Source organism: Podarcis pityusensis (genome assembly GCF_964106645.2).
Source record: "Podarcis pityusensis genome assembly, chromosome: 13".
Taxonomy (NCBI): Eukaryota; Metazoa; Chordata; class Lepidosauria; order Squamata; family Lacertidae; genus Podarcis; species Podarcis pityusensis.
Window position 1 is genome coordinate 20104507 of NC_138038.1, and position 27487 is coordinate 20131993.

The 27487-nt window shown below is 48.8% G+C and overlaps 1 protein-coding gene across 1 annotated transcript; it reads right to left on the reverse strand.

The window, feature by feature from the left end:
* Positions 1-27049, reverse strand: NXPH3 (neurexophilin 3). Its single transcript, XM_080979506.1, has 2 exons — positions 26692-27049; positions 1-3148 (listed from the first exon to the last, which is right to left on the reverse strand). The coding sequence occupies exons 1-2, from the start codon at positions 26746-26748 to the stop codon at positions 2405-2407; spliced, it is 801 nt and encodes a 266-aa protein (XP_080835632.1). The 5' UTR covers positions 26749-27049; the 3' UTR covers positions 1-2404.
* Between the last annotated feature and the right edge of the window lie 438 nt (positions 27050-27487).

Below are 27487 nucleotides of genomic sequence, written 5' to 3' on the forward strand. Positions count from 1 at the left end.
AATTTTTTTATTTTGTTTCCCCTGCTTCTAGATGGTGTTTAAAGGTAAAGGACCCCTGGATGGTTAAGTCCGACCTAAATTCGAACCGCTGACCTTCTGATCGGCAAGCCCAAGAGGCTCTGTGGTTTAGACCACAGCGCCACCCGTGTCCCTCTTTTCCCCTGACGTGGGTGGCACTGTGGTCTAAACCACTGAGCCTCTTTGAATCCCCGCGATGGGGTGAGCTCCCATTGCTCTGTCCCAGCTCCTGCCAACCTAGCAGTTCAAAAGCACGCCAGTGCAAGTAGATAAATAGGTACCGCTGCGGCAGGAAGGTAAACAGCGTTTCTGTGCGCTCTGGTTTCCGTCACGATGTTATGTTGTGCCAGATGCGGTTTAGTCATGCTGGCCACATGACCCAGAAAGCTGTCTGTGGACAAACGCCGGCTCCCTCGGCCTGAAAGTGAGATGAGCGCTGCAACCCCATAGTCGCCTTTAACTGGACTTAACCGTCCAGGGGTCCTTTACCTTTTACCTTAGATGGTGTTTGCTGTGGTCTGTGCAACATCACCCAGCAGCAATGGAGGAGGGTGGCAAAATCTTGAAAAGGCATACTCTCTGGTAGGCATAAGAAAGGAGGAAGCATATGCCTTCCTTTAAGTAGAAATTGCCAACTTGCCAGCACAGCATGAGGATGCAGAATCAGGAGCTGGCTTCCTCCTTGCTTTCTTCTCATCACCACGGAAATTAGATTTGGGGTTTCCGGGCCCCCGGGGGTGATAGATCTGAGTTAGAGCACTGTGATCCCTGCCCCACCTCTCAATGCCTCCGTCCCACTTGGCTTTATGCAAATGCCGACCATTTGTTTTAAGTTCCGCGTACTAAATGAACTGAGATTTCTTCTAAATGGAGTGACAGCGCTACTAATTTATTTGGGTCGCATTTGTTTCTTGCGCTGCTTCTTGCCCCCAAGCCCTTGGTTGCTTGATGGATATTCTATAGAAGCAGATAAATTATATTCAGAGGCCTCTGCTAGAAAACTTTATCCGTCAAGGTGGCTAGGACTTGGCCATAACAAGGTCAGAGAAAGGGGGGGGGGGCTTAGGGACAATTAAATGGGCGAAAGAAGGGGAAGCCAGGCTCCCCATCTATATACCAGGGAACTGAATGGGCAGTGTATGATTCAGCAAGGGCCCCTTTGGAACCTGAAATGTTCTAGTAATTCAATCCACTTTTCCTGTTTCCAATTCAGTGGGTGGAGGGACATGAAGCCCAAAGTGATCTCTTTTGGGAGCCATTATGATCAGCAGACTAGGAAACTAAGTGATCTGACCCATCCTTTATTCCAGGGGTGATGAACCTCTGACCATGGGCCAGTTGTGGCTCACCGGGAATCCCAATTTGGCCTGTAAGTCCATTCCCCTTGAAATCATGCCCATCCACCCCACATCTGACATCATATGTGATTTCAGGTGTGGGGTGGATGTATCTTTGAAGGAGCTTAAAGTGAGCTCCTAAGTATCTCCTTTGCTGGAGCTGGGCGCCCTCCCACTGCCCAGTATCATGGGCCAGGAGCCAGCTTCACCTGCTGAACGGCAGCCTGAAGGGGGAGAAGGCAGAGTGACTCCATCTGTCGCTGACCAGCCTTCCAGGACACAGGAGAAGGCGCTGATGAGAACCAGCTGGTTTCAGCCTTCTTCAGCAGAGCTTTCAGCAGCAGTCAGATGCTGGAAACAACACTTATAGTTCCTGGCCCTGCCTTGCTGCTCATCTTGACCCTTGATCATCGGGTACCCTGACCCCTGGACCATCTGACCACATGGTTTGCTGTTCCCTCAACCCTAGGACTGGACCTGACTTTGGATGCTGACTCTGCCTCCAGGCAAATTCCCTCTAAGAGACTCTTCTGGTTGGCTGGTCTCCCACTCCCCTAAGCTCTGCACGTTGTTGCTCAGCAACAAGACCACGACACCCATCGACTGAGGAACGGAGAGGCCATGCCTTGCTCTAGGAGCAGGGAGTGGTTTCCTCCTGCGCAAGCCCCATTTGAGGCTCACACAGCAGAATCCCTTGCTGGGAGGAAATGTCCCACTTGTTAAACTGTAGGGACGGGGGGCAGGAGCGCAACATGGGTTTCCCACTTGGAGCATTTGCATGTTTTGGGCTAGTCCGGAATGCATGAAAGCTGGCGGACAGGTGAGCGGGTGGGAAAGGTGTTTCCAGGATGGTATGCTTGCTTGGGGACTCTCAAACTCCCCCCCCAACCCCCCTGCCTTTCAGCAGATGCTGGGGGCTTGCCACTGTGTCTGGTGCTGCAGAGGTCCTCCTCCCTGCTTGCAGCCCCACCCCCTTCCTTCCTCGCCCAACCCCAAATCAAAGTTGTACTTGGGATACAGGACGCTTCTGAGATGGGAAAGGTACGTGGTCACCCGGAAGGGTAATAAGGAACATTGTTGTGGTAGTTGTAGTCGGGACACACTTTCTGCACGAGCCTGTAGTCTATGCTGTAGAAGGTGATATAGATACAGATGACCTTGAAGGGCTTGGAGCAAACCCAGGAGACCTGGCTCTGCGTGTGGTTCAGGAAGCAGGTTTTGGAAGGGTCATAAGTGCACAGGGTGGTCTTCTTGGCTTTGTCCACTTTCTCGTACTCCACCCGGCAGTTGAAGATCTTGGATTCTTTGGCCTCGATGAAGATCTGCTGTTCGAGGTCAAACTCCACAGCTTTGTTGGGGGGCACCAGGCTGACGGAGATGTTCCCCTGCCCGGTGGAGTTGTGCCGGAAGAAGACGTTGACCGTGCCGTTCCCGTGGTCGACCACTTTCCCTGTGATCAAGAGGTTCAGCTTTACCGTCTTAATGTTGGAGTAGAAATCACCCCAGCCAAATATTTTCTTGAGCCGGCCAGGGTTGCCGACGGAGTCCCTCCGGCCGCGGGGCTGCACGCCCTGGCTGTGCTTGGACAAGCTCTCTAAGACGTCCCAAAACTCTTGGGCGTTGTTGGAGGCCAACTCCAGGAGACTGGTGTTCTGGAAGTGAGATTGGGCCGCAGAAGGTTTCAAGGAGAGCTGGCCTTTTTTCTTTTGTACCCGGGATCTTGGTTGCTCTTTGGGCGACTTCCCACTTTCTTCCTCCTCTTCCTCTGTTGCCTCGTCTTGGCCACAAATCACCTGCATGAAACAAGATGAGATCATGATGTCCTAAAGCACTGCCTTTTCTTATGGTTGTTGTTGCTTGACTTACCCCCTCCCCTGCCTTCCTTTATGGCAGTGGTTCTCAACTTTCCTAATGCCGCAACCCTTTAATACAGTTCCTCATGTTGTGGTGACCCCCAGCCATAAAATTATTTTCGTTGCTACTGTATTTTTTGCTCTATAAGATGCACTTTTTCCCTCCTAAAAAGTAAGGGGAAATGTGTGTACGTCTTATGGAGCAAATGCAGGCTGCGCGGTCTAACTAGAAGCTAGAACAGCGAGAGGGATTGCTGCGCAGTGCTCCCTCTTGCTGTTCTAGCTTCTGGCTTAGCTGTGCGAAGCCTCTTCAGGGCACGGGGAGCCTTCATCCCGCTGCCCTGAAGAGGCTTCGCACAGCTATCCCAGAAGCCAGAACAGCGAGAGGGATCATTGTGCAGCGCTTCCTCTCGCTGTTCTAGCTTCTGGGATAGCCCCTCAGTCCCTTCCCCCACCTACCGGAAAAGCCCCCAAGAGCCGCGCTCCCTTTAAAGAAATTTTTTTTTCTTGCATTCCCCCTCTAAAAACTAGGTGCTTCTTATGGTCAGGTGCGTCTTATGGAGTGAAAATTTTGCTACTGCTATGAATCGTAATGTCAATATCTGATATGCAGGATGTATTTTCATTGTTACAAAATGAACATAATTAAAGCATAGTGATTAATCACAAAAACAATATGTAGTATATGTATATATATTTTTCTTGTGGCGCGGGTGCCGTTCCCCCCCACTGACATTTCTGCCCCCTCTCCCTCACCGTGGCGGAACCTCCCTTCCTCCCAGTGTAGCAAATTGCTGGCCAATCGCCTGCTAAGGTTTGAGGCCCTGGCCAATGGGCGAGCGGCAGCTGCGCGTGGCCGAGAGGAGGAAGGGGGCTGGGCTGAGCTGGCAGAGTGGATTTCTAGCAGTTCCTCGTCAGAGCAAGCTGTTTGCCGCCACCGCTTGTGCTGCCGCCGCTCTGCTAAGTGCGGCTCCTGTGCCTGCCCTTGCGAGCGGCAGAGGCTGTCATCGGCGGAGGAGCCCACCCCCCCCCAAAAAGCTTGCTGACCCCTGGTCTTAGGCGACCCCTGTGAAAGGGGTGGCGACCCATAGGTTGAGAAGCGCTGCTTTATGGGCTCGTGGGTACCTTTGGCTATTTGAAAATCTGTTGTGGGCATCACCGCAATCTGCTGCAGTGGACTGGCTAGTTGCTGTGGGATGTAACATCACTGAAGAAGCAGTCAAATACAACATTTCCTGTTTGTCCAGAGTGGACATGCAGGGGGATGTTGCCAGCCAGGAGGATTCCCTATCACACCTGGTCTGGAGCATCCTCCCCCTGCGTGTGGCCAGGGAGATGGGTGTGACCCTGGCAGACTAGGGGCTAGTCAAGCAGCCATCTTCCTCTTGACTCTCTTGACTTTCTTGATGCCTTTTGCTGTCTGCTGGCTCTCAGCCAGCAGCCCATGGGCTCATCCCTCACAGAGGATGAGCCTACACTTTTCTCTATAACTGTTATTACAAGCTAAAGCACTGCCTTCAGGACCATACTGTGAATTGGATGTAAGTAAGATTCATTACTTTTAAAAGAAGACTGTTGTGTCATTATTTTTTTTAAGAGGAAACTAAAGGGGATTTGTGGGACATGGGTGGTGCTGTGGGTTAAATCACAGAGCCTAGGACTTGCCGATCAGAGGGTCGGCGGTTTGAATCCCCGCGACGGGGTGAGCTCCCATTGCTCGGTCCCTGCTCCTGCCAACCTAGCAGTTTGAAAGCATGTCAAAGTGCAAGTAGATAAATAGGTACCACTCTGGTGGGAAGGTAAACGGCGTTTCCGTGCGCTGCTCTGGTTCGCCAGAAGCGGCTTAGTCATGCTGGCCACATGACCCAGAAGCTGTACGCCGGCTCCCTCGGCCAATAAAGCGAGATGAGCGCCGTAACCCCAGAGTCTGTCACGACTGGACCTAATGGTCAGGGGTCCCTTTACCTTTTAAAGGGGATTTACCATGACAAGCCAGGCTTGATTGCTTAACTCAAATGATTCTCATGAATCCATCCACTAGTTTCATGCAATGTACAAGGGAATGTGCTCTGCTACAAGCTCACTAGAGTGAGAGAGGAAGGATAATATTTAATCAATATATCCTCTCCTCCTGTCCACAACATTCCCACAGTTTCAAAACACTAGTAGCTTGCCTGAGTACAAAGAGACCTGTGGTCTCATTTGAAGTGTTAATTTTCTGTCCACCAGAACACCCAGAAGGCAAAAATTAATTTTTCCAAATCAGCTCTAAGTAAATTCTCTCCCCTGGTTTCTCTCTCTCCATTGGCTGGAATGGCCCTCAGAATACTTGTGCACTCTCTTGCACATGCTCATGTTTTCACATGCACCCCCACATCTGTCCAATCACAAGCATGCACCCAAAATATCCAACACACACTCTTTTCTGCTCCTCCTTCCTCCCATTGCCCCAACCAACGTCCTTTCGCTCCCCCAAATCCCCATCCACTCTGTTTTCTGCTCTCCTCCCATGACTCTAGCTTCACCCTTTCCCTCTCTGCCATCTTGCTTTCACATCCACCTTGCACCATCCACCCCGTTCCTGCCCTTCCGTGCTCCAGAATTCCTACCTTCCCTCTTCCAATCCACAAACACGCAGCCCCAACCAGCCTTCTCTCTCTGCCCTCCAGCCAGTCGAAAGGTCTGCTGCTGTCCAGTCCGAATGGAAGTGGACGTGTGCAACAGAGACCTTTGAGCAGCCCAAGGAGACCACTGTGCATGGCATTTTCCTTGGTTATCTGATGTGGAGGGAAGCAGATGGCCAAGTGGGCACTATGGCAACCCTCTGAGCTAAGCTTCTTCTCATGGGCACTTCCTTGGTGAATGCAGATAATGGGTTATCTAGATCAGGCACCCCCAAACTTCAGCCCTCCAGATGTTTGGGACTTCAATTCCCATCATCCCTGACCACTGGTTCTGTTAGCTAGGGATCATGGGAGTTGTAGGCCAAAACATCTGGAGGGCCGCAGGTTGGGGATGCCTGATCTAGAGGATTTGCCTCTTTGAGCTGCAGCGGACTTTTCCTTTCCAGTTGTACAGTGGTACCTCGGGTTACATACGCTTCAGGTTACATATGCTTCAGGTTACACACTCTGTTAACCCAGAAATAGTGCTTCAGGTTAAGAACTTTGCTTCAGGATAAGAACAGAAATTGTGCTCCGGCAGCGCGGTGGCAGCAGCAGGAGGCCCAATCAGCTAAAGTGGTGCTTCAGGTTAAGAACAGTTTCAGGTTAAGTACAGACCTCCGGAACGAATTTAGTACTTAACCCAAGGTACCACTGTATATGGAAACTTTCTTGAATGGCCTTTTTACACATGTAGAAAGATGTTGAGCAACTGACAGTGAAAGTTTGGCTGTACCTTGTGAGCGATTCATGTATATTAATGAATCGGCAAGTTTAAACTCCTAAGTTCAGGAATACTGAAGGACCTGCAGCTATACCGGATACACACACACACACACACACACACACACACACACACACACGAGTGGTACCTCTGGTTACGTACTTAATTCGTTCCAGAGGTCTGTTCTTAACCTGAAACTGTTCTTAACCTGAAGCACCACTTTAGCTAATGGGGCCTCCTGCTGCTGCCGCACCGCCGCCACATGATTTCTGTTCTCATCCTGAAGCAAAGTTCTTAACCCGAGGTACTATGTTTGGGTTAGCAGAGTCTGAAACCTGAAGCGTATGTAACCTGAAGCATATGTAACCCGAGGTACCACTGTGTGTGTGTGTGTGTGTGTGTATTGGCAGACAGGTCCCTGCCTCAAGAAACTTACAAAAGGGAGAGCTAAAGGACATGGAAGAACAATTAGCAAGTGAGTCAAACCTACCTAGACTTCACTTTGGATGGGAGATGGAAGACTGTGCTAAAAGTTGCCTAGAATGCATTTGGAAAGAGACATTAGGATAAACTATGGTTTATTGTGTTGGGAATGAGCCTAGCCTTGCTAAAAGCTTGTAGGCTCTTCCCTTTCCCCTCCCACACCCAACTGCGTCCACTTAACCACAGTTTTAGCCTAGCCTATCTCACAGGGTTGTTGTGGAGATTAATTGTGGCTGAGAGGTGGTGACTGGCCCAAAGTCACATGGTGAGCTTCATGGCTGAGTGGGAGGTTTGAACCCTGGTGTCTATCAGGATGAGACAACTGTGGCCTCTTTTCAAGTAGTAGTAGTAGTAGTAGTAGTAGTAATAATAATAATAATAGTCCCCTACCCATCTGACTGGGTTGCCCCAGCCACTCTGGGTGACACTTTGCTGGTGCTCAGCAAGACAAGATGCTTAGTGAAACAATAAGCAGCAACCTCCCTTTAAAAAAATAAAATAAAATAAAATAAATAAAGCTTACATCCTCTTCTCTATGGATATGTCTTCGTGCTTTTATCTTTTAAAGCTGCTCCTTTGGCTTTGACGTATCACTGCAGCCGGGCACAGCCCACCCTCCACGTTGTAAAGGGAAAGGAAGCATTCCCTCTGACGGCGGATCGCGACTTTTGTTTATTGAATTGTCACAGTTAAGAGAAACGGCCTCTTTCCTCAGACAGGCGCACCACTGAGCTTTTGCCACAGGCGCGCTAACATTTATTCAATTAATCAGTAAAAGGCCAGGCAGTTAATTGATTGAAAGACCTCTAATAGCTTGACGGCTCCAGTGAATGGTTTGAAAGCTGAGAAGCGACAGAAATAATGGGTCGCGCCGCGTGTCATAAACCACTGCTGGTGGCCACAGTCATGCCATACATTCAAAGCAGTGCCACAGTCATGGCTTGCCACAAAGAATTCTGGGAGCTGTGGTTTGTTAAGGGGGGCGAGAGTTGTTCGGAGGACACCCCCCCTTTCCTTCTCAGAAATAACAATTCGCAGAGTGGCTTAGCAATCAACCCTTTTCCCACAGGGAATTCTGTGAACTGTAGCTTTGTGAGGGGGAACAGGGGGTCTCCTAACAGCTCTGAGCACCCTTAACAACGTACAAATCTCTTAAATCTTTGGGAGAAGTCGCGACTCTTTAACGTGCTTATCGTAGCGCTTCAAATGTGGCTATGCTTTGCTGATTCATATTCCTTTTTGCACTTGAAGTAGGTGTCTCATTAGGCTAGAGAGTCCAACCTCAGCGACTGGGGGTTCCTGGTTTAACTCCCAGAGTTTTAGTGGGTTCTGCTGTTTTAGGTCATTTTACCCCCAGTGCCCAGATATCTTTGGGGTTAGCCATGACTGTTTAAAGTGGCATGATACTGCTTTAAATGTATAATGTGAATGTTGAACATGGAATAACAACAACAACAACAACAACAACAACAACAACAACAATATTTCTACCCCGCCCAACTGGCTGAGTTTCCCCAGCCACTCTGGGCAGCTCTCAATTGGGTGTTAAAAACAATACAGCATTAAATATTAAAAACTTCCCTAAAATGGGCTGCCTTCAGATGTCTTTTAAAAATAGGATAGCTGCTGCTGATAATAAATAATAATAATAATAATAATAATAATAATAATAATAATAATAATAATAATTTATTTGTACCCCGCCCATCTGGCTGCCACTCTGGGCGGCTTCCAACAAAGACAAAAAATACACTTATTTCCTTGACATCTGACGGGAGGGCGTTCCACAGGGCCGGCATCACTACCAAGAAGGCCCTTTGTCTGGTTCCCTGTAACCTCACTTCTTGCAATGAGGGAACCGCCAAAAGGCCCTCAGTGCTGGATCTCAGTCTCCGGGGTGAACGATGGGGGTGGAATGGCAATCACCATCATCCTTGGGGTTCAGGAGTGTGTTTTCTTAAAAGCAAACTGGAGGGCAAGAGGACACACACACACCCTAGATAATGGTGCCGTTGAAATCCTTTCAAATTTACTTTGGGAATGGCCATGGGAACTCATTCAAGCCAGAGTGGTTCCTTGCTTGCGTAATGGGTTATATCCAACAACATTCTACCCAGAGCAGAGCTGTTGAAATCTGTGGCCCTAAAGCTCATCAGCAAAATGGCTCTACTTTGACTAGAACTAACACTGGATACAACCCATTGAACTTCATGAAGACGACTAGCTTAGGTCAATTCATCTCAATGGGCCTACACTGAATAGAACCCAATGGATGTGGGGCCACAGCCTCCCCTAGACATCTTGCTGCCCAAGCAGCTGAATTTGCCCTCTTACGTCAATAGAATAATAATAATAATTTACTGGATTTCTTACTTGCCCTTCACCATAAGGTATTGAAGTATAATACTAAAAACAGTTAAAACAATTCGCAATCAGACGAATAGGGTGAGTCTCCTCTCTCTCTCTCTCTCTCTCTCTCTCTCTCTCTCACACACACACACACGGAGAGAGAATATTTCTATGTACCGTATTTTTTGCTCTATAAGACTCACTTTTCCCCTCCTAAAAAGTAAGGAGAAATGTTTAATAATAATAATAATAATAATAAATTTTATTTATATCCCGCCCTCCCCAGCCGAAGCCGGGCTCAGGGCGGCTAACAACAATCAAATAATCAAAAAATCAAATAATCACACAATCTAAAAATATTTCATTATAAAAATTAATTAAATCAAATTGATGGCAACCAATTAAGCAAAGTTCTGTGCAGGTTGCCAGAGGAGGGAGTCAGGCTGCGCCCTGATCAAAGGCCTGGCGGAACAACTCTGTCTTGCAGGCCCTGCGGAAAGATGTCAAGTCCCGCAGGGCCCTAGTCTCTTGTGACAGAGCATTCCACCAGATTGGAGCCGCAGCCGAGAAGGCCCTGGCTCTAGTTGAGGCCAGCCTAACCTCTCTGAGGCCTGGGACCTTGAGGATGTTATTATTTGCAGACCGTAGGTTTCTCTGTGGGGCATACCAGGAGAGGCGGTCCCGTAGGTACGAGGGTCCTAGGCCGTATAGGGCTTTAAAGGTTAAAACCAGCACCTTAAACCTGATCCTGTACTCCACCGGGAGCCAGTGCAGCTGGTATAGTACCGGATGAATGTGATCTCGCAGCGAAGACCCCATAAGGAGTCTCGCCGCGGCATTCTGCACCCGCTGGAGTTTCTGGGTCAGTCTCAAGGGCAGCCCCACGTAGAGCGAGTTACAATAATCCAGTCTGGAGGTGACCGTCGCATGGATCACAGTGGCTAGGTCAGGGCGAGAGAGATAAGGGGCCAACTGCTTAGCTTGGCGGAGATGAAAAAATGCCGCCTTTGTTATAGCTGTAATCTGCGCCTCCATAGAAAGGGAGGTATCGAAGATTACACCCAAACTCTTAACGGACGGTGCTGGCACTAATTGCACCCCCGCAAGAGATGGGAGTTGCCCCCTCAATCCCATATCGTCCCGACCCAGCCAGAGGACCTCTGTCTTCGAAGGATTTAACTTCAACCGGCTCCCACGTAACCATCCAGCCACAGCTTCCAGACATCTGGTCAGTGTGTCTGGGGCCGAGTCAGGATGGCCATCCATCAACAGATAGAGTTGGGTGTCATCAGCATACTGATGGCAACCCAGCCCAAAACTCCGGACAAGCTGGGCGAGGGGGCGCATAAAGATGTTAAAAAGCATCGGAGAGAGAATCGCACCCTGAGGCACTCCACACACCAAGGAGTGGCGCGATGACAATTCCCCCCCAAGCGCCACCCTCTGTCCCCGACCAGAGAGAAACGAGCGCAGCCATTGAAGGACTGTGCCCTGGATCCCCACGTCGGCAAGGCGGTGGTCCAGGAGTTCGTGATCGACCATGTCAAAGGCTGCTGACAGATCTAGAAGAATCAGCAGCCCCGACCCACCTCGATCCAGCTGCCTGCGGAGATCATCTGTTAGGGCGACCAGAGCCGTCTCGGTCCCATGACCAGCGCGGAAGCCGGACTGGAATGGATCCAAAGCAGATGTTTCATCCAGAAACCTACCAAGCTGTTCAGCAACCGCTCTCTCAATCACCTTACCCAGGAATGGAAGATTCGAGACCGGGCGGTAATTGGATAGATCTGAGGGATCTAATGATGTTTTCTTTAAGAGCGGACGCACCACTGCCTCCTTCAGTTCCCCTGGGAATGTCCCGGTGCCAAGGGACAAATTGATAATATCCCCCAGGGGGGCCCGCACCTCGTCTGGACACGCTCTAATCAGCCATGACGGGCACGGGTCAAGAGGACAGGTGGTGGGCTTTCCAGCTTGGAGGAATCTGTCCACATCGGCTGGAGATATCCGGTCAAAGTGGTCCAATACTGGACCCGAGGACAGTCGAGGGGCCTCCAGTTCCTTTATTGTGTCCAAATTGGCAGGGAGGTCATGGCGGAGCAACAGGACCTTTTCCGCAAAAAAGCTCACAAATGCCTCACAGCTGTGTGTCAGATTGTTATTTAAATTTGGCTGTCCTTCAAGGGACGTTAAAGACCGAATTATACTAAATAATTGCGCCGGGCGAGAGCTAGCGGATGCAATGGAGGCCGAGAAGTAAGACTTCTTAGCGGCCTTCACTGCCATCTCATAGGTTTTCATAAAAACCCTATAAGATGTTCTTGAGGCTCCGTCACGGGCACCCCGCCATACTCGCTCTAGCCGTCTGAGGTCCCGCTTCATTTTCCGAAGCTCCTCGGTAAACCAGGGAGCCCGGTTTCTGCGGGGTCGCAGAGGGCGCTTAGGTGCGATCTCATCGATGGCTGCCAGGAGCTGGGTATTCCAGCCCTCAACAAGCTCAGTCAATGAGTCGCCAGGGGGAGCAAGGTCCCGCAAGGCTTGACGGAATCTATCAGGGTCCATCAGCCTCTGCGGGCGAGCCCAAATCGGCTCGCCACCTAAGCAGGGTGGGGGTGGAAAGTCAATCCTGGCTTTCAGAGCGTAGTGATCAGACCATGGCACCTTCATCGAAGGAGACATGATCACATCTATACCGGCGCCAAAGATCAAATCCAGCGTGTGGCCTGCTTGATGTGTGGGGCCCGAAACAAACTGGGAGAGCCCTAGTGTCGCCATGGAAGACACCAGGTCCAGAGCCTGTGAGGAGGGAGTGGCATCAGCGTGGAAGTTGAAGTCTCCCAATACCAATAGGTTAGGGAACTCCAAGGCCCAGCCGGCCACTGCCTCCAGCAGGCCTGACAGGGTGGCTGATGGTGCGCTAGGTGGCCGGTACACCAGCCAGACAGCCAAGCTCTCCTCGGAGCCCCACACTAGGCCAACACATTCAATGCCGGGGATCGATGGCGAAGGTAGAGCCCTGAAAGAACAATCTTCCCGGATTAATACTGCCACCCCTCCCCCCCGGCCCACAGTCCGTGACTGGTGGAGGACGGAGAAACCCGGGGGCGCCATCTCTCGTAAGGTAACAGTTACCCCTTCGCGCACCCAGGTCTCCGTCACACAAGCCAGGTCGACCCCCTGCGAGGTGAAGAAATCTCGCAGGGTAGCGGTTTTGTTGCCTATAGACCTGGCATTGCACAGCACCAGTGAAGGAGGTGAGTACTCCTTGCTCACCCTACCCTCGTCTCTCGGGATGGGGCGCAGATTGGAAGGGGTACGAGCATATCCGTATCTCGATCCCCTTCGCCTATAACATCTGCCCCCACCGCCATACCTCCCTCGCCCCTCCACGGTAGCAATCCCAAGCTTCATACCAACCTCCATTTACCAAATAGAAAGCAAAACAACCTAAAACAATTATGCCCAAACAAAACCAATCCCCACCCCACTCAATGTTCAACCCCAAAAACAAAACAAGACGAAAGAAACAAAAATACATAGATAAAAACCACCATTCATGGTGGTACAACAAAGTAAACAATAAAAGCACCTTTAAAACACCTTAAAATATACATATAATATTATAAGAACAACAACCCCCATTTAAGGTGCTGCAAATTAAAAGCAATTAAAGCATTTAAAACCATTTTGTCCATTGCTGCCGGTAGCTGCTCAGTCCTCTAAACTGTAATGGTAGTGCAGACCCCGCCCCCTAGGCCGGATGGAGTTGGCAGAAAAGGGAGCGGTCTTCCCAGCACTCACAAAGCAGCAACAGCAGTCGTGTCCCGGAGGCCTCTCTCAGGCCTCTTATGCTGTGGCGATGAGTGCAGGCCCCGCCCCCTAGGCCGGATGGAGTTGGCAGAAAAAGGGAGCGGTCTTCCCAGCACTCACAAAGCAGCAACAGCAGTCGTGTCCCGGAGGCCTCTCTCAGGCCTCTTATGCTGTGGCGATGAGTGCAGGCCCCGCCCCCTAGGCCAGATGGAGTTGGCAGAAAAGGGAGCGGTCCTCCCAACACTCACGCGAGCAACAGCAGTCGTGTCCCGGAGGCCTCTCTCAGGCCTCTTATGCTGTGGCGATGAGTGCAGGCCCCGCCCCCTAGGCCGGATGGAGTTGGCAGAAAAAGGGAGCGGTCTTCCCAGCACTCACAAAGCAGCAACAGCAGTCGTGTCCCGGAGGCCTCTCTCAGGCCTCTTATGCTGTGGCGATGAGTGCAGGCCCCGCCCCCTAGGCCGGATGGAGTTGGCAGAAAAAGGGAGCGGTCTTCCCAGCACTCACAAAGCAGCAACAGCAGTCGTGTCCCGGAGGCCTCTCTCAGGCCTCTTATGCTGTGGCGATGAGTGCAGGCCCCGCCCCCTAGGCCGGATGGAGTTGGCCGAAAAGGGAGCGGTCCTCCCAACACTCACGCGAGGAGCAGCAGTCGTGTCCCGGAGGCCTCTCTCAGGCCTCTTATGCTGTGGCGATGAGTGCAGGCCCCGCCCCCTAGGCCGGATGGAGTTGGCCGAAAAGGGAGCGGTCCTCCCAACACTCACGCGAGGAGCAGCAGTCGTGTCCCGGAGGCCTCTCTCAGGCCTCTTATGCTGTGGCGATGAGTGCAGGCCCCGCCCCCTAGGCCGGATGGAGTTGGCAGAAAAAGGGAGCGGTCTTCCCAGCACTCACAAAGCAGCAACAGCAGTCGTGTCCCGGAGGCCTCTCTCAGGCCTCTTATGCTGTGGCGATGAGTGCAGGCCCCGCCCCCTAGGCCGGATGGAGTTGGCCGAAAAGGGAGCGGTCCTCCCAACACTCACGCGAGGAGCAGCAGTCGTGTCCCGGAGGCCTCTCTCAGGCCTCTTATGCTGTGGCGATGAGTGCAGGCCCCGCCCCCTAGGCCGGATGGAGTTGGCCGAAAAGGGAGCGGTCCTCCCAACACTCACGCGAGGAGCAGCAGTCGTGTCCCGGAGGCCTCTCTCAGGCCTCTTATGCTGTGGCGATGAGTGCAGGCCCCGCCCCCTAGGCCGGATGGAGTTGGCCGAAAAGGGAGCGGTCCTCCCAACACTCACGCGAGGAGTTTGTGCGTCTTATGGAGCGAATGCAGGCTGCACAGCTATCCCAGAAGTCAGAACAGCAAGAGGGATTGCTGCTTTCACTGCGCAGCGATCCCTCTTGCTGTTCTGGCTTCTGAGATTCAGAATATTTTTTTTCTTGTTTTCCTCCTCCAAAAACTAGGTGCGTCTTGTGGTCTGGTGCGTCTTATAGAGCGAAAAATACGGTATATATGCACCCAAGGCCAGATGAATTACTTCAATGCCTGAGGTGGAAAAGCCCACAAGCGCCTCTCCTCAGGAGTAAAAATATCGTCATAATGAATTAAGCGACCATCAATTTGCTACCTTTTCGTGATGACTAAAATTATCTGCCAGAGACAGCTGTCTTGCTCTGCCTTAATAGTTTACTTGTTAGGAACTGTCCACAAATAGCCCCTCCCCCCACACAAAAAAGTATGGCCTATTTTGAATGGCCATCTAACTGCATCAAGGTGGGTTGAGTATCCAACCCACAAATAAATCCACAGGCTTAAAAAAAAAAACTTGTCTAACCCCCACCCCATATAAGCACCCAACCACACTGTGTTTAACATGTTCCAATGGCTATTTTTGAAATTCAAAAAGGAACCACTTTGTTTCAATGGCCGTTCTTTCCTGTTCATTTTAGTATGTCCCAAGAAGGGGTGTTATGCATGTGACTGTGAATCCTCTTCTGAACAGGGCTCAATGTGAGCAGCCTCAGGGTGTGTTCAGCGTCAGTCTCTCATCCCTAAAACTTGTAAAGAGATTAGTGTACTTTGGACATATTCAATATCAGTTATCAGCCACAACATGCACACCCCAAAATGATGTGCAAGACCCAGGTATCTTCAAGGTCCTCTACCTCCATTGCTGTACAGTGGTACCTCAGGTTACAGACGCTTCAGGTTACAGACTCCACTAACCCAGAAATAGTACCTCGGGTTAAGAACTTTGCTTCAGGATGAGAACAGAAATCATGCAGCGGCGGTGCAACGACAGCGGGAGGCCCCATTAGCTAAAGTGGTACCTCAGGTTAAGAACGGACCTCTGGAACGAATTAAGTTCTTAACCCAAGGTACCACTGTATAATCCTAGTGGAAAATGGTTCTGTCTGTGATCCTGTTTCCATATGATCTTTTAAATTATTTTATTACTAGAATCAGCCAGTTCAGGATCAATACTAGCGCTAAGGGAAACGTTCAGTTTTGTTTGTGTTTTAATGAGAAACTGCCTAATTCACACGCTCAAACCAATACGTGAACCGAAACAGCAATCCTTTCACAAATTCACACTTCTCCGAATTTTGCAATGCGGTTCTCCAGCCAGGCAATGTGTACATAATGCATACAGTTAAAGAAAAGTGTGCATATATTCACAAAAACAATTTCCAAAAATGTATTATATTAAATTGCTTGCAAAAAATCTCCGGGGGTGGGGTGAGGATGCAGTAGTATGCTTATAAATTATCATTAGGATTTTACCAAACAAATTGTTGCAGAAATATGAACTGCATTTAAGAACAACAAGAAACTGAAAGAAACCAAAACGGATTGATCCATTCCCATACTGAACTAAACAGAATGAAACCATGGGATCTTTAGAAACCCGGAAGTTCAGTTCCATATAAGAGCGCATTTAGCTCCTTCTGGGGTTTTACAAACTGCACCTGAGTGTAGAGAGTATTTAACTTAGTCATTGCACTGTATTTGCTTTATCTGTTGAGCTGGAAAAGGCATTGCAGTCGCTGGTGTTTTGCCCTTGCAGCAGGTTTGGCAGGAAGAACCTCTTAGTCTTAGTGTCTATTCCCCCACCAGGTTTAGTTTCAAGGACATACCGTCTCACCCCCCCAAGAGCTGGTGTAGTGGCTAGGAGATTGAGCTGGGAATCTGGAGAGCCAGTGTGGTGTAGTGGTTAAGAGCGGTAGTCTCGTAATCTGGTGAACTGGGTTTGCGTCTCCGCTCCTCCACATGCAGCTGCTGGGTGACCTTGGGCCAGTCACACTTCTCTGAAGTCTCTCAGCCCCACTCACCTCACAGAGTGTTTGTTGTGGGGGAGGAAGGGAAAGGAGAATGTTAGCCGCTTTGAGACTCCTTAAAGGGAGTGAAAGGCGGGATATCAAATCCAAACTCTTCTTCTTCTTCTTCTTCTTCTTCTTCTTCTTCTTCTTCTTCTGCTGCTGCTGCTGCTGCTGCTGCTGCTGGAAGCTCCTGGTTTGAATCTTGCCTTTTCCACCAACACCCCAGGGTTGCCTTCTGCAATCTCCCCTCTTTCCCTCCCAGTCTCAGTCCTACCGTCTGCAACTGGGGGGAGAGGGAAGGATAATAGAGTCTCACCTTATAGCAGAGACATACCTCACCATTCCTGACTGTGGACCACATTTATTGGGCGAAGGGAAGACCAAATACCATCTGGAGGGCTACAGATTCTCCACCCCACCCACCCTCCTAGCATGGATGCTGTAAGATTACAATTTGAATACAGCTGTACCTTGGAAGTCGAACAGAATCGTTCCGCAAGTCCATTTGACTTCCAAAACATTCGAAAACCGAAGCGCGGCTTCCGATTGGCTGCAGGAAGCTCCTGCAACCAATTGGAAGCCGTGGAAGCCCTGACAGACGTTCGGCTTCCAAAAATAGTTCACAAACCGGAATGGTCACTTCCAGGTTTGCGGCATTCAGGAGCCAAAACGTTCGAGAACTAAGCTGTTTGAAAACCAAGGTAGGACTGTACCAGAAACTGCTATACAGTGCTAAGTAATAATAATAATAATAATAATAATAATAATAATAATAATAATTTATTATTTATACCCCGCCCATCTGGCTGGGTTTCCCCAGCCACTCTGGGCGGCTTCCAACAAAATATTAAAATACAGTAATGCATCAAACATTAAAAGCTTCCCTAAACATTCCCTAAGTATTATTATAGGGAGGTTCTGCACAAGAAAGCAAGGTCAGTAGTCTGTCTGGAGCCCCAAATCTCCCTTTCTCCAGGGCTGCAAATAAACCACACACATAAATCACATTCAAAGCACCCCCTTAAAAAAAAAAGATTCACATGAACTGTAGTTTACCCCCCACAGAACTACAATTCCCAGCACCTTCCACAAATTGCAGTTCCCAGGATACTCCTGGGGAAGATGGGCTATAAATGTGTTATGTGCAAGAAGCCTAAATTAATAAATCAAGCTCTGTATATTGCTTGTTTGTTTAGTCGTGTCCGACTCTTCGTGACCCCGATGGGTGGCTGCAGTGTCTCCACATGTTGCTTCTGTGCGCAGCTGTTTGCACGATAAGGGCTGCACCGTTAGGAAGCTTACTGCTACTTACTGGTAAGTCTCAAGGACAAGCCAGTGCCCTTGGTAAGGGACCAAATTTCATCACCATCATCATCTAAACCAGTAAAAGATGACCAGTTTAGAAAGAGGATGAAAGAAAAGGATCAATACTCATCAAGAGGGTTCTGACACTTCCCAGTTGGCTTTTCAAAGTCTTTTTAACATCGATGTTTAAAACAGAGATGGCATACCCTTCCCATTTGACATTTACTGTACCGTATACATCTGAAGACATTTGCCTGCCTGGAATGGAACTCAAATAGGACACACACACACACACACACACACACACACAAACGCCAACACTTTAAAAAGGCTCATTGCACCGATTCAGATTCCTCTTCTATATCTCCACCCCCTCTGGTGAAAATGTCTTCGATTTTCTGCCTGGTGGGACCACCTGCCTGGTTTTCTTTTAACAGAGTAAATATATATACATAGGGAAAAGAAAACGTAAAACATTGCAAATATTCAAATAGTCTCATCTGAGAGGTTTTGTTCCAGAACTGATATATTGTAAAGTTATGCGAAATGTTCCCCATGGCCAGCTGCCCTCTAACATATCCCAGTTGGTATATATTTTATCTTAATGCCATACAGTGGTACCTCGGGTTAAGAACTTAATTCGTTCTGGATGTCCGTTCTTAACCTGAAACTGTTCTTAACCTGAAGCGTATGTAACCCGAGGTACCACTGTACTAGGATGCTGCCTTGTATCCAGTCACACTAGTCCGTCCAGCCCTATACTGTCTGTCCTGACGGGTTGGCAGCAGCTCTCTAGGGACCCGAAGAATTTCATTTCCCATTACCTTTTCATTTTAACTGGAGACTCGGCAGATTGAACCGGAGACCTTCTTCAGATAAAGAAGGTGCTCTGCTACTGAACTGTGCTCCATCCATCCATCCATCCATCCATTATTAAATTTATACCTCACCTTTGCTGCAAGGATCTCAAGGTGCCATGCATAGTGTTCCTCCTAATAAGACCTGCACAACAGTTGTCACTTCCAGGAGGCTGGGAAAGAGACCTGCCATCATTGCTCTCCCTGACATTAGTCTTCTGGTGCTGTGTCAGCCACCTCTGGGAGGCTGTAATACATGGGTAGGCAAATTAAGGCCCAGGGGCCGGATCCGGCCCAATCGCCTTCTCAATCCAGCTCATGGACGGTCCGGGAATCAGCGTGTTTCTACATGAGTAGAATGTGTCCTTTTATTTAAAATGCATCTCTGGGGTATTTGTGGGGCATAGGAATTCATTCATTTCCCCCCCAAAAAATATAGTCTGGCCCCCCCCACAAGGTCTGAGGGACAGTGGACCGGCCCCCTGCTGAAAAAGTTTGCTGACCCCTGCTGTAATATGTCATCTACATCCCCTCCTCAAACTGCATTTAAGCCAGGCTCCTTGGAATGCAGGAAGACCAGGATCAGAAACTTTACTGTCTGCAAACTTTATTATATTGGTTTTATTTTCCCCCTAATATTGACCTTATTCTGCATTTGCTGAATTGTTGGTTTTTGTTACTTTGAATCGGCTGACCTGTTTTGTATTTTTTTTTGTATATTTGTATTTCCACTGCTCTCTAGATGTTTTGAACGCTTGCAGTAAATCGCTTTGGGTGCAGCTCATTGCGGAAAAGCGGCATGCAGGGATAATCAATCAATCAATCAATCAATCAGAACATGTTGTCACGGCATGTGCTACTCTAGCGCTACTGCACTAGAGTTGTACACTCTGTTCTGCGTATGGACTGCGTAGCGCCAGGCCTCCGACCAATAGAACATAAAAAAGAGCCCAGATGGATTAGGCCAGTGGCCCATCTACTCCAGCATCCTGTTCTCACAGTGTCCACCAGTGGCGCCATCTTGAATAACAGATTGGAGGCGGGGCAAGTATAAGCCCCGCCCTGTAGAATCAATCGTGAAGGGACCTTGACTCTAGGAGTTGGCTCTGATGGTGGCTCCCCCAGACAGCCATGATAAGCCACCAGCCCATTTTAACCCTCACATTTTAACCCTGTGAGGTGTCTTACCCAGCTGAGAGATAAGGAGTGGCTCAAGGTCACCTGGTGAGCTTCACAGCAGAGTTGGAAACTGCTCTCCCAGGCCCTAGTCCGACACTGACCAGTCCCCCACGCTGGTTTTCTCCGTCCAAGCCATGCACATTTATTTCACGTAGTAATTGCTCGCGGCAAAAGGCTCTCTAAGCGACTCACAAACGACAGTTGAGGGCATGGTTGCCACCTGTTCTGTATCACACAGGATTGTCCCATATTTCAGTGTAAAATGCTACGTCCTGTATTGATACGGTTTAGTCCTGTATTTCAGGTCTTTTCTCTTTCTCTCCCTGCCAAGTTGGGGATACTCTCCCAATTCATGTGTTTGAAAGGCTCTGTGAAAGGTCATGTATTTGAGCTTTGGGTAGCCAAGCACAGACAGATTTATGAATTCGTCTGTGTGTCCGTGTGTGTGTTTGACAACTTCTAGAGGGGCCATCCTGTTAGGCCGCAGTAGATTGTAATAAAGGTAAAGGTAAACGGTATTTCCACGCGCTCTGGTTTCCGTCACAATGTCCTGTTGTGCCAGAAGCGGTTTAGTCATGCTGACTACATTAAGGTTACCAGATTTTTTTCAATGAATCCAGGGACACTTTTCAACTTCAATGGATTTTGTATGGGGACTGATTTGTAAATCTGGGGACTGTTCCCAGGAAACTGAGACATCTGGTAACCTTAGGCCACATGACCCGGAAAGCTGTCGGTGGACAAACGCCGGCTCCCTCGGCCTGAAAGGAAGGTGGGCGCCACAACCCCATAGTTGCCTTTGCCTGGGCATAACCGTCCAGGGGTCCTTTACCTTTACCTTTCTAAAGACTGTAATGGATTGCTTTGAAGTCACTTCAGCACCAGAAAGGGTAAAAGAAATCGCCCCCAAACCAACCCACCCTGTCCTGTATTTTGCCAGAACAAAGATTGCAACCCTAATAGCATCACATAGAAACAAAACGACATTGCAATACAACCATCACAATGACCCATAATAAACAGACGCAGCAAAACTTCAGTAGCAGAAAGCAGCTTCTCAATAAGTCACAATCCACCCAGTGCCTGCTTGCACCAACACTGGTACAGTGGTACTTCAGGTTAAGTACTTAATTTGTTCCGGAGGTCCGTACTTAACCTGAAACTGTTCTTAACCTGAAGCACCACTTTAGCTAATGGGGCCTCCTGCTGCTGCTGTGCCGCCGGAGTGGGATTTCTGTTCTCATCCTGAAGCAAAGTTCTTAACCTGAAGCACTATTTCTAGGTTAGCAGTGTGTGTAACCTGAAGCGTATGTAACCTGAGGCACCACTGTATTGGATTGTGGGGCCTTTGGTATGGAACAATTTGCACTGTTTCTGCTCTGCCATAAAGTTTAGTTTCCCCCCGCTCTGCCTGGGGTTGGGGAAGGACAGGGGGGGGGGGGTTGGAGAAATTTTGGCCCAGGATATTTGCAAGGTGATGTGTGCAGAAGCCTGTGGCACTGTCGTCAGGATGACTAAACGGTGGGAATGCTGTATTACTCATTCACCTCCATCTGAGCTTTGTTTTCTAATTCATTTACCGTATTTTTCGCTCTATAAGATGCACCAGACCACAAGACGCACCTAGTTTTTGGAGGAGGAAAACAAGGGGGAAAAAATCTGAATCTCAGAAGCCAGAACAACAAGAGGGATCGCTGCGCAGTGAAAGCAGCAATCCCTCTTGCTGTTCTGGCTTCTGGGATAGCTGCGCAGCCTGCATTCGCTCCAAAAGACGCACACACGTTTCCCCTTACTTTTTAGGAGCGAAAAAGTGAGTCTTATAGAGCAAAAAATATGGTATTTGCTGGTACGGCGCAGGGCTATGCATGTCTAACCCAGGAGGTAGACAAATTGAATTCAATGGAAATCACTCCCAGGTAATTGTGTATAGGAAGAGGGGCATTTTAACAGTTTCATGCCCAAGTGAGGAGATGAAATGCTTCTCACTCTGGCACTTTTAATTGCTGCTGCAATTTAATTGCTGCTGCTTACTTTAAAGAATTAACTGGACTGGGAAGCTGAGGGACTGGGAAGTCTTGAGATATGAAATGTTTAAAGGTAACTGTAAGAGGTATGTATCTTAATTTAATCTAATTGATTTATTTCAGTCACTGACCAGAATGCAAAAGTATGTATCAAATTTTGGAAAATGCATTAAAAAAATTAACTTCATTAGGGGGGAAAAGGAACCCAACCTTTTTTCTTTTTCTTAAAAAAAGCTCTGCTCAGCGTGGCCCTCCAGATGATGTTGGGACTACATCATCCTTTACTATCCGCCATGTTGGCTGGGGCTGATGGAAATCCAATGCCCTCAGTTTCCACAGCTGGGAAATGGGAACTATAGCTGCCAACCAGATGGGGTGTTGGTTTATTTTCATGAAATAGTCCCCCCCAATGAATCAATACTGCTTAACAATTATACAAAATACTCTAGAATGATCAAGACCTCCCTCCCTTCATGCTTCTTTGTGTTCTGTTTGTTTACTTTAGATGAACCAGAATACGGAATTGTAAGTGCCAGATTAAATGATAACAACTAACAGCCTTCTGGAATTAGATCACCTTTCAGGTAAGCAGGTTTCAACTAAACATTGGGCAGACATGCACCATAAATTCGAAGGATGTTTGACGTACATTTAAAGCACATTACTTCCCCAAAGAACTCTGGGAACTGTAGTTTGAGAAGGTTCCTGGGAATTTGAAGCTCTGTAAGGGGAAAAACTACAGTTCCCAGGATTCTTTGCATGGGCGTGGAGTGTCGGGCTTCCTAGTTGTAAGAGTTGTTTGACGGTGGAGCAGGAGGTGTTGAGTTCCTCTTCACTGAGAGTAAGCAGAGGCTAGGTGGTCATCCTATCAGGGATCCTGTGTGGTAGATCCAACATTGATCAGGGTGGGTTGGCCGCGATCACCTCCAAGATCCCTCCCAACTGATTCTAAATTCTAGAAGCAGGCAAAGATGGGAAAATTCCAGGGCAAAGGACTTTCCTCTCCTATAAATATCCTCCATTATGTGGTAATTCACTGCTCCCGTATGAAAGAGGGCACCAAACATAGGGCCTTGCCCTGAGATCTGGGAAGGTAAGAAGGCTCTACAGTGGTAAGAACGTAATTCGTTCCGGAGGTCTGTTCTTAACCTGAAACTGTTCTTAACCCGAAGCACCACTTTAGCTAATGGGGCCTCCTGCTGCCACAGCACCACAGGAGCGTGATTTCTGTTCTCATCCTGAGGTAAAGTTCTTAACCCGAGGTACTATTTCTGGGTTAGCGGAGTCTGTAACCTGAAGCGTATGTAACCCGAGGTACCACTGTATATAAACCAGGAGCTGGAGCTCTTATTACATGGGTATTTCTGAATCAGCGAAAGAGCCATGCAGAAAGCCTTGGGGTCCAGTCCCTGGTATCTCCAGGCAAGGCTGCATGCCCTCCAACTTCCCCAAAAATGTAGGGACCATGACAAAAACCCTGCTTCTCACTTGTTTCACGCAGAGCCCCGAATTCCCAAGGGGCCTTCCCTTCAGTCCAACCTTTCAACATGTTACTGGAAGTTCAGATCTGTACATCCTTCTAACACGTCTCTTGGATCTATGCCACCTGCTCCCCACCCCCATCCTGCCACACTCAATATGGCGTCACTTCCTGTTTTTATGAAAAAACAAGATCCGGGTCACTCCAATGCCCCGAAGAAGGTTTCCCACTGTTTCCCCACTACTCAGTCGGTTGGTCTCCCATCAAGAAAGTGGTGGGTGGGAGAGCAAAGCGGTCAGAGCCTGTCTGCAAGGCCGCCGCCATGACTGTGAGGGGCACCAAGGGATTGCTTCATTCATTCAACTGCTGCAACTGCATCCCTGCCCCAGCCTCAGAGCGGGAAGATGCAAGGGAGTGGGCACATTGATGTAGAACATGTCCCTATTTTCCATTATTTTGCCTATTAATTTTTATTAATTTCCCATTTTTTTAAACAGATCAACATCAAATCAATTCAAATTTAACACATATTTTAAAATGGACTTTCCACACACCCCCTTTCAAGATGCTTCTTTCCCCTCCCTCCTTTGCTGCTCGCAGTAAAGTACATTTCCTTAATTTCTAATACTTTCCCATCCATTCTCTCTTTCCATTGACTGCGCATGTTCAATTCCTGCTTGGACTTTTATTTAACCATTTCCCAATTGATCAAATACAGTGGTACCTCTGGTTATGTACTTAATTCATTCCGGAGATCCGTTCTTAACCTGAAACCGTTCTTAACCTGAGGTACCACTTTAGCTAATGGGGCCTCCCGCTGCCGCCGCACGATTTCTGTTCTCATCCTGAGGTAAAGTTCTTAACCCGAGGTACGACTTCGGGGTTAGCGGAGTCTGTAACCTGAAGTGTTTGTAACACAAGGTGTTTGTAACCTGAGGTACCACTGTAGAGTTAATCTCTCTTTATCAACTAATACAGTTTATTCATCATGCCGTATATGTCCCTATTTTCATCTGAGGAATGCTGGAGGATACTGGGCTGGGAATGTATCCCACCTGAAATTCTGAAGAGCGAATGCTAGTTGGTAGAGACGGTACTTTGCTAATTGGATTAAGGTTCAATATGAGGCAGGTAAGGTGTACAGGACAGGGAGTGGAAGGGACCAGTGGCCCTCCCCGATATGGCTGGACTACAACTCCCATCAGGCCCCAGCACCATGGCCAATGATCGAGAGCAATGGGAGTTGTAGCCTAAGAATTTTGGATCACCACAATTCTTCCCCAGGGAAAAGGAAACACATCACTCCCTGAGCTAGTGAGAACAGATGATACTGGACCGAATGCACCAGAGGACAAGGCAGCATTGTATGTTAATTGTAGGGATGGGACCCCAAAGGGCAGTGGGAAGAGTTCCTAGTATCTTCTCCAGGAGAGGAGGTTTGCTACCTGTGGCCACCCACAATTCCAGTGAGATAACTTCTGTTTTTCAATGGGCTCAGAGATTAAATGGAGGGTGTGTCTGTGTCGGCACCTTTGCCGCTCCCCACTGGAAATCAATTGTTATTCACCCTTCGATGCCAACCCACCCTGCCGGGTTCTTAAATATAAATGCTGCTTGCAAAATATCAGAATCCGTGTTTGTTTTTTCCTCTGGGGGATGATAACAATGATCTAAGAAGTCACCTTCTGGGCATCCAAGCAGAGGTCTTCTCTTAGACCCTTCCTGCCAACCGAAGGGTGAGCAGTGCCTCTTGAATACACAGCTCCAGAGCCCCGGGCAAAGGATTAAACAACAACAACAACCAGAACCTTGCAGACATGCATTGGGATAGCGTGACCGGGGAAAAAGCCTCTTCTCTGCTTGATAGGGAAACAAAGCTTCTTAAGCCTGCTGCAGCATTTTTAAAAACCCTGATTTTAGCCTGATTTGCTAATTAGTTTTTGTAAGTTTTGGCAACCGTTTGAAACAGGGGTCAGTGGGGAACCTGCCCATCTTGCAGGGGGTGGGGAGGAAATGATCATTTGCTACCAGCCCAGAGTCGATTAGGTTCGGCACAGACTCTAGACCTGTATTCAGATCCTTCCATCGTCAGAAAGCTCACTTGGGTGACCTCAACCATCTCTTATTATTTTCTCTTCAGCTGCCTCCCTTGGTGTCCCCATTGGATTTGGGAGGAATCTTCACTCCCCTGAGTTCTGCCTTCCTCGCCCCATAAGGGATTGCCATAAGTAGAGCTAGTTTGTTTGGTGGCCTTCCAGTTTCCTTCGGGGAAACTTGCAGGATGGATTTTGTTTGTACTTAGGATCTGGTAGCTTGCCACGGCAAGCACTTCTCTCCCCAGGACCAGGTTGCCTGCAAATGAATATATGATACAGCCTTCTCCCCCTGTCTTGTGTGGTTTCCTTACTAGCAGCCTGGCTCGCCTATTTGAGCCAGCTAGAATTGCTTATTTATTTGGGTGGTGCAACCTGTTTGCCTCTTCAAGGTGTATCTGTGCTTGTTCCAGGGGTAGCCAAATTGTCCTCTCTTTCTCTATTTCTCTTCGTCTCTCCTCCCTGTAGTGCATTTAACTACAGCCTGACATAAAGCCATAAAGCTATTATTGAGCAGAATCGGATCCCAGAATGAGATAAAAAGTGATCAGATAGCTTTATAAGACTGTTCAAGCATTCTGAATGACTAGGTATGCTCAAATGGAGGAGTTAGGATTTATTTCTCATCTTTAAAAATCTGTGCTGTTTTGTGTTTTATTGCGGTATATTTTTTACTGCATTCCTTGTCATTTTTTTTTATAACTCATTTTGAACTTTTATTGCACATTGCCCGGAGAACTCTCCTCCGGGGTGGTTAACCAATTTAAACGAACAAGCAATGAGAGATTCAAACAGACAAGCAATTAAGGAAGAGATTTGGCAGGTGACGCTTTTCTTAACCAGGCACCTGTTTACAACCCTAGATCAGGACCTTAAGGAAAAGGAAAATGGCAACCTTAATTGATAGGCAGATGGATGGGTAGTCCTGCCTTATGGGGCTGGACTAGATGTCCTTTGGATCCCCCCTCCCAAATCTCCTGTGCCCCGACCCTGCCTGGCAAAGTTGATGCGAGGACAATTGTTAAGCCCAGGCAAAGCCCAGTGCATGCTAAGAAGTGCTACGCGGAAGCAGCAGACCGCAAAACTGCCGGAACATACTAATTTCAAGCCGCGCTTTGCACAAGCCGCCCCTTTGCTCTCAGGCACCGCCAAGGGCATGCCACTATCCTTATTCTCTCCCCCACCCCCGCCCGCAACCTCACCTTTCCCTTGTCCGTTGCTCACTCACCAGCAGATAGATGCTCCCTTGGATGAGGAATATGAAACAGCACCGTGTCAGCTGCATTTTCTTTTCAGCCTCTCCTCCTCCTTTCCCCTCCTCTTATCGATATCTGGCTAAATCTGTTGTGCTTCCTTGCTGCTGCTGCTGCTGCTGCTGCTGCTGTTTATAATCTGGCCTCTGGCTTCCTAGGATCTCCCCTTTCCAGGTTCCATCTGGCCGCCTTCTTCCAGCCAGGCATGGATGGGCAAAACAGAAAAATAAGGGAAGCAGGAACAGCCCCTCTATCTCAACCTCTGCAGTTGGAGAGCTCCATGGGGCTGCCTCCTGTCTGCTCCCTGCTTTGCCGGAGACTCTGGCAAAACTCACTCCAGTCCCTCGCTCTTTTCTTTCTCCCTCTCTCCCTCTCTCCACTAGCTCCCTCCCACTGACAGGTGCCACCACTGGAGCCGACGAGCCCTGCCTTAACCCCTTGCCTGCCTGCCTGGCAAACTTAGAAACTCAGCGCAGAGCTCCAAAGTTGGCAACGGCGTCCGAGAGAAGACTGCGCTCTGCCTCTGCCTTGCTCAGTTTAGGCCAGCATCCTGGGAAGAACGGCTGCAGGTAGGTCAGGAGCGAGGAGGGTGCCGATGTCCCCAGGGTCTTGTGGCCGGAGCTTGCTTTTAGGATGTGAAAGCTGGGGGGGGGGGTTTGGGGGTTGGGGGGGTCGTGTTGTTCCAAGGTGATGTTTGTCAAGGAGGAAACAGAAGTTCCTAATCTGAATCGGGGCGGACTCCAGAAGCTGTTTTCAAGGACAAGGCTGTGT

Coding starts and splice junctions, on each gene's coding strand:
- NXPH3 (XM_080979506.1), bottom strand. CDS start 26,748: ATGCAGCTGACACGGTGCTGTTTCATATTCCTCATCCAAGGGAGCATC. Junction 3,149..26,691: donor AAGGGAGCATCTATCTGCTG/GTGAGTGAGCAA, acceptor TGTTTCATGCAG/GTGATTTGTGGCCAAGACGA.